General features: G+C 38.3%; 1 protein-coding gene across 1 annotated transcript; it reads right to left on the bottom strand.

The window, feature by feature from the left end:
* Window positions 1–957: 957 nt before the first annotated feature.
* On the bottom strand, window positions 958–2,624 carry LOC110104735 (BOI-related E3 ubiquitin-protein ligase 1). The gene is made up of 4 exons (XM_020833970.2): window positions 2,315–2,624; window positions 2,117–2,205; window positions 1,743–2,038; window positions 958–1,654 (listed from the first exon to the last, which is right to left on the bottom strand). The coding sequence occupies exons 1-4, from the start codon at window positions 2,359–2,361 to the stop codon at window positions 1,136–1,138; spliced, it is 951 nt and encodes a 316-aa protein (XP_020689629.1). The 5' UTR covers window positions 2,362–2,624; the 3' UTR covers window positions 958–1,135.
* Window positions 2,625–5,483: the final 2,859 nt, after the last annotated feature.

Here is a 5,483-nt window from a genome sequence, read left to right as displayed (position 1 = left end):
TTGGAATTTTTATTTATTTATTAAAGTTATTAAAGTAAAATACTTGATGATGCTCACATGTTACATGTGTATATAATAAATATTATTTTAAATATTCCTCTCAATTTTCCTCTCTATCACTCTATAGTAATATTATTCTCTTCAAATATTACTAAATGTTACATAAAAACTTTTGTCCAACAACATTATTGCAGGCAGCATGAACTAAAAATTTTTGTAATTTTTTTATAAAAATTAAATTATTTTGCTAGCTATTACACAATAACTACAAGCCTTCAATCCTTCTGTATTTTAGACATGGAGAATAGGAAATTTAAAATTATTGTAAAATTTCTTATTGGCATTGGTAATTGTGAAATTTTATTTAATGAGAGAGAAAAATACTTTATTGATTTTAATTATGAATTATAATAACCAATCAAATCATCATTATTTTTCTTTAATTATTTAAAATTTGCATTATGAATCTTACCCTTCATTCATTTTTGTTGCATGGTCCATGAATTATTAATTATATTTTGCATAAATATTATCATTAAGTTCACTAATTTTTTTATATATTTTAAAATTATTTTATCATGCTTTATATAATTATAATAAATATCTTCCTTTTCGCAAAGCCCAAACACCCTGGAAGAAAATGGCTGATATCTCGGCCCAGCCCATAAAACAAACGGTGTCACGTGCTATCCATGACCGTAATTCATCTCCCCAACTACCGAACGACATATAAAGGTGAAAGCCGCACCTCCCGTCCTCGTGCTGCCCACCACCACGTCTCAGCCGTACGATGACAATCGAACGGCAACAAGAGGGCCCCACGAAATGGCTAATCGCGCCGCGTTGTACAGACGACGGGATACGCCGTGGCGGTGAGCCATACCTTCCTCTCACCTCACGTGTTTGGACCCCACACTATGCTTCCCGGAAAAAATGCCGGGAAATGATGAAACGAGCTTTAAACGGTAAGATGCCTCTCCTTCAAATTTAACAAAATAAAAGAATTTGTGTATTTTTACATATAATTTGAATATCTTCTTTTTGTTTTCCAGTAGATGAAAAAAAAGGCGAGAAATACCAAAACAGGACAGATATTTCTTACTTTCCCCTTTTTTTTGAATTTATAATTTTAATATTAAGTGAGGAAGACTTGGACGCTTCCGGTGCGGACGGCGCCGCATATAGGACACCCCTCGCCGGCGGCGGCGAAGTCGCATGCGGGACAGAGGCAGAGATGACGGCAAGGGATTAAAACCATCGACGCCGGTCGCCGGAGGCAGGCACGGCACGCGTGCCACGGAGCTTCTGCTCTTTCTGGGTCGACGTAAACCGATTCAGCGTCGTCCGCCGGAGACTCGCCATAACAATCCTCGCGGGCCGTGGCCGCTGCAGCTGCAGCTGCAGCGGCGCGCTGGAGCTGAGCGTGGAGCGAAGCTACCGTCGCCTGCTCGGCCATTGCCTTGGATTGCCACGCCATGGACTCGGATCGGAGTCGGGTGAGTCGATCCTCGAGCTCCGCGCTCCGGCGAGAGGCAAGCTCGACTTCCGCCTCTTTTTCACGTAGCCTCTTGATGACAGATTTTTCCGCCGCCACGAGTAGTGCGCGGTAGTGATGATGCCGCCGAGCGACCAATGCTCGCCTGAGCTGTTCTCGCTGTTGATTGAGAGGGAAAAAAAACCCAAATCTCTATATCATCATCTCATCGTGAGTGGAATGGAAAGGGGCAAACATGCTATGGTACCTGAGCAAGCAAGAACTGTTCGATTTCATCCTTCTGTTGATTCATCTGCGCGGCAAGCTCTTCTGAAACGAAGGCAGAGAGGAGAGAATCCGATTGCTGTCTCTGATTTTGTTCATCCAACGCAAGGCGGAGACCGGTGGAGACCACCGTATGAGGCGGCACCGGAGAACGTGGCTGAGAAAGACCGATCACTGCCGTTGGAGGCTGCACCGCAGCCGGCGGTATAGAAAACACCATCGGCACGCCGATTGCCGCTGAGGCCGCCTCTCTTCCCCTCTTCCTAGGATTCGCATTGCCTGCACCAATCATCTCCTATCAACAAACAAAGAGAATGCAGAGAAAACCGAGGGGGGATTGAGCTGAAGCCTGAATACCTCCATTGGAAGAGAAGAACACAGGGGATTGATCGAGAAAGGAAGGTGGAGTGAAGTCCATATCCTCGTTGCTTCTGTCGGTCTCGGCTCTGCGCGATCTCAGAATTGATAAATCAGCAAAAAAGAATAGAAAAGCTACCAGGAAAAGAAGAAGAAGAGAGCGCAAGCAATTCCAATAACTTGTCACGGAAGAAGTACCTGTCGAGTAGCAGAACATTAGCAGGGTACTGCGCTTGCACGGCCATTGCCTGTATTCCGCTTAGAGAGAGAGAAGGGAAGGAAGCAAAGTAGAAGAATAAAGAAGGAGAGAGAGAGAGAGAGTATTAAGGGGCAAGGGCCAAGGAGGGCAAACGAAAGCTTCTTTTACACAGCGATCTCCTCTTCCTCGCTTCGTGTACCCGCTCGCACGCTCATCGATAAGAGAGAGAGACTCGTGGGCGCGACGCAGGGAAGAGAGAGATAGGCGCTCCAAACAAACGAATGTCCAATACCGGCCTTCTTATTCTCTCCTTCCCACTAAAAAATTATTAAATCAAATATGCGAATAATGTGAGTATAATCATCCACTCCATATATAATTTAATAATTACATATTTATTATTTTAAAAAAATAAATATATAGAAAAAAATAATTTAAAATAATTTCAAAAATATGTTGATATAAATTATATAAATATGTGCTTTATAATTATTATATAAATTTTGTGATTAATGCTACATCCAAATAATCAAAATATTAGGGATGCTAAAATAAGATATTTTAGCATCTTAGCATTATTGGAAGATTCATTGCACATAAATAAAAGAAGATTTCATAAGAGATATTAATTGTGTGAAATTTTAGGAAGATAAAATAAAGGATGCTTGTGTTAATTTAAATAGTTCCATTAGTTATATCTCAGGTTTCAAATGCTGTCCTTTTTCTTAATTTGTGAAATTATTGATACTATTAGTAGAAATCAAAGGGTGAGTATGAATTTCATGATGAGAGTTAAAAGAGGTTTGATGTTTTAGAGTTAACTTCAAGAGATTATTTACGATATATTCGATCGTTCTCCTTTGAAGATATGAGATTATAGACCAAGAAGTTAAAGTATAAATCTTGATGTTGATGTTGGAGGTCAAAATTGTTGTCGATAGTGTGTATTGGCGATGCATGCATGGATTTTGTTGGCCATGACATTTCATGAAATTGGGTCCACATGCGTTAGTGTCAATAACATGCATCAATTTTATATGTGGTGGCGTGCCAACGTGTCAGTGGAGATGGACATAATCATTTATGTCGATGACATGCATCATCCTTATAGGCAGTGACATGCATCGATATTCGTGGAAATAACTGATGAAAAAATTGATGGTGTCGTCATGTATCAACCATATAGATGATGACATATGTTGGCATTATTGGTGATGACGAGCAATATAGTTGATGGGGATTGGCATTTGAGTTGATGACATGTATATGCTATATATGTGATGTCTTGATGACATACATCGATGTTGCAAGCAATGGCACGTTATGAAGTCAATGAGCATCATTATTTATGCTGACGACATACATTAGCCTTATATGTAATGACATATATTAACATTATTGGTGATGGTGGACGATGAAGTCAGTGGGTGTTAAGCATTAGCATCAAATTCTCTAAATAAGAATGGAATATCTCATGCATCGATTCATAGGCACCATCTTTTGCATCGAGCATGAGTGGAAAAGAAGTAAGTGTTGACTAAAGGGGCTAATCAATGATGTTGATGATAAAAGCTCATCAACCCACTACTTGTGACGCCCCAGGCATCCATAGTGAAAGGATTCGTCGACAGTCTTGATCAACCACCATTCACTACAGGAAAAATCGCAATTTCCGGCGTCCATTTTTCGTCAGAAAATGACTAAAATCCGCCGGAAATTAGGATTTCCGGCGGATTTCCGACGAAAATATTTACGCCGGTTCAACGCGCGTCGAAAAAGTGCTATCGGCGTAAAACTTTCCGAATGTCCAATACCGGCCTTCTTATTCTCTCCTTCCCACTAAAAAATTATTAAATCAAATATGCGAATAATGCGAGTATAATCATCCACTCCATATATAATTTAATAATTACATATTTATTATTTTTAAAAAATAAATATATAGAAAAAAATAATTTCAAAAATATGTTGATATAAATTATATAAATATGTGCTTTATAATTATTATATAAATTTTGTGATTAATGCTACATCCAAATAATCAAAATATTAGGGATACTAGAATAAGAAATTTTAGCATCATAGTATTATTGGAAGATTCATTGCACATAAATAAAAGAAGATTTCATAAGAGTTATTAATTTTGTGTGAAATTTTAGGAAGATAAAATAAGGATGCTTGTGCTAATTTAAATAGTTTCATTAGTGCATATCTCAGATTTCAAATCCTGTCCTTTTTCTTAATTTGTGAAATTATTGATACTATTAGTAAAAGAAAGGTTAAGGTTGGATTTCATGATGAGAGTTAAAGGAGGTTTGATGTTTTAGAGTTAACTTCAATAGATTATTTACGACATATTCGATTGTTCTCTTTTGAAGAGATGAGATTAGAGACCAAGAAGTTAAAGTATAAATCTTGATGTTGATGTGGAGGTCAAAATTGTTGTCGATAGTGTGTATTGGCGATGCATGCATGGATTTTGTTGGCCATGGCATTTGATGAAATTTGGGGCCACATGCGTTAGTGTTAATAACATGCATCAATTTTATATGTGGTGGCATGCCAACGTGTTAGTGGAGATGAACATAATCATTTATGTTGATGACATGCATCATCCTTATAGGCAGTGGCATGCATCGGTATTCGTGGCAATAACTGATGACAAATTGATGATGTCGTCATGTATCAGTCATATAGATGATGACATATGTTGGCATTACTGGTGATGACGAGCAACATAGTTGATGGGGTTTGGCATTTGAGTTGATGACATGTATATGCTATATATGTGATGACATACATCGATGTTGCAAGCAATGGCACGTTATGAAGTCAATGAGCATCATTATTTATGCTAACGACATACATTAGCCTTATATGTAATGACATATATTAACATTATTGGTGATGGTGGACTATGAAGTCAGTGGATGTTAAGCATTAGCATCAAATTCTCTAAATGAGAATGGAATATCTCATGCATCGATTCATAGGCACCATCTTTGGCATCGAGCATGAGTGGAAAAGAAGTAAGTGTTGACTAAAGGGGCTAATCAATGATGTTGATGAAAAAAGCTCATCAACCCACTACTATCCCTTAAAGCGAGCCGGTGTTATGTTGTTTAGATCCGATCAACTCGAATTGCTGAAATTGTTACGAGATTTGAC

The sequence above is a fragment of the Dendrobium catenatum genome, unplaced genomic scaffold (assembly GCF_001605985.2).
Source record: "Dendrobium catenatum unplaced genomic scaffold, ASM160598v2 fragScaff_scaffold_343, whole genome shotgun sequence".
NCBI classification, from domain to species: Eukaryota; Viridiplantae; Streptophyta; class Magnoliopsida; order Asparagales; family Orchidaceae; genus Dendrobium; species Dendrobium catenatum.
The sequence above is the reverse complement of the archived record's forward strand: the minus strand, read 5'-3'. Positions and strand labels throughout refer to the sequence as shown.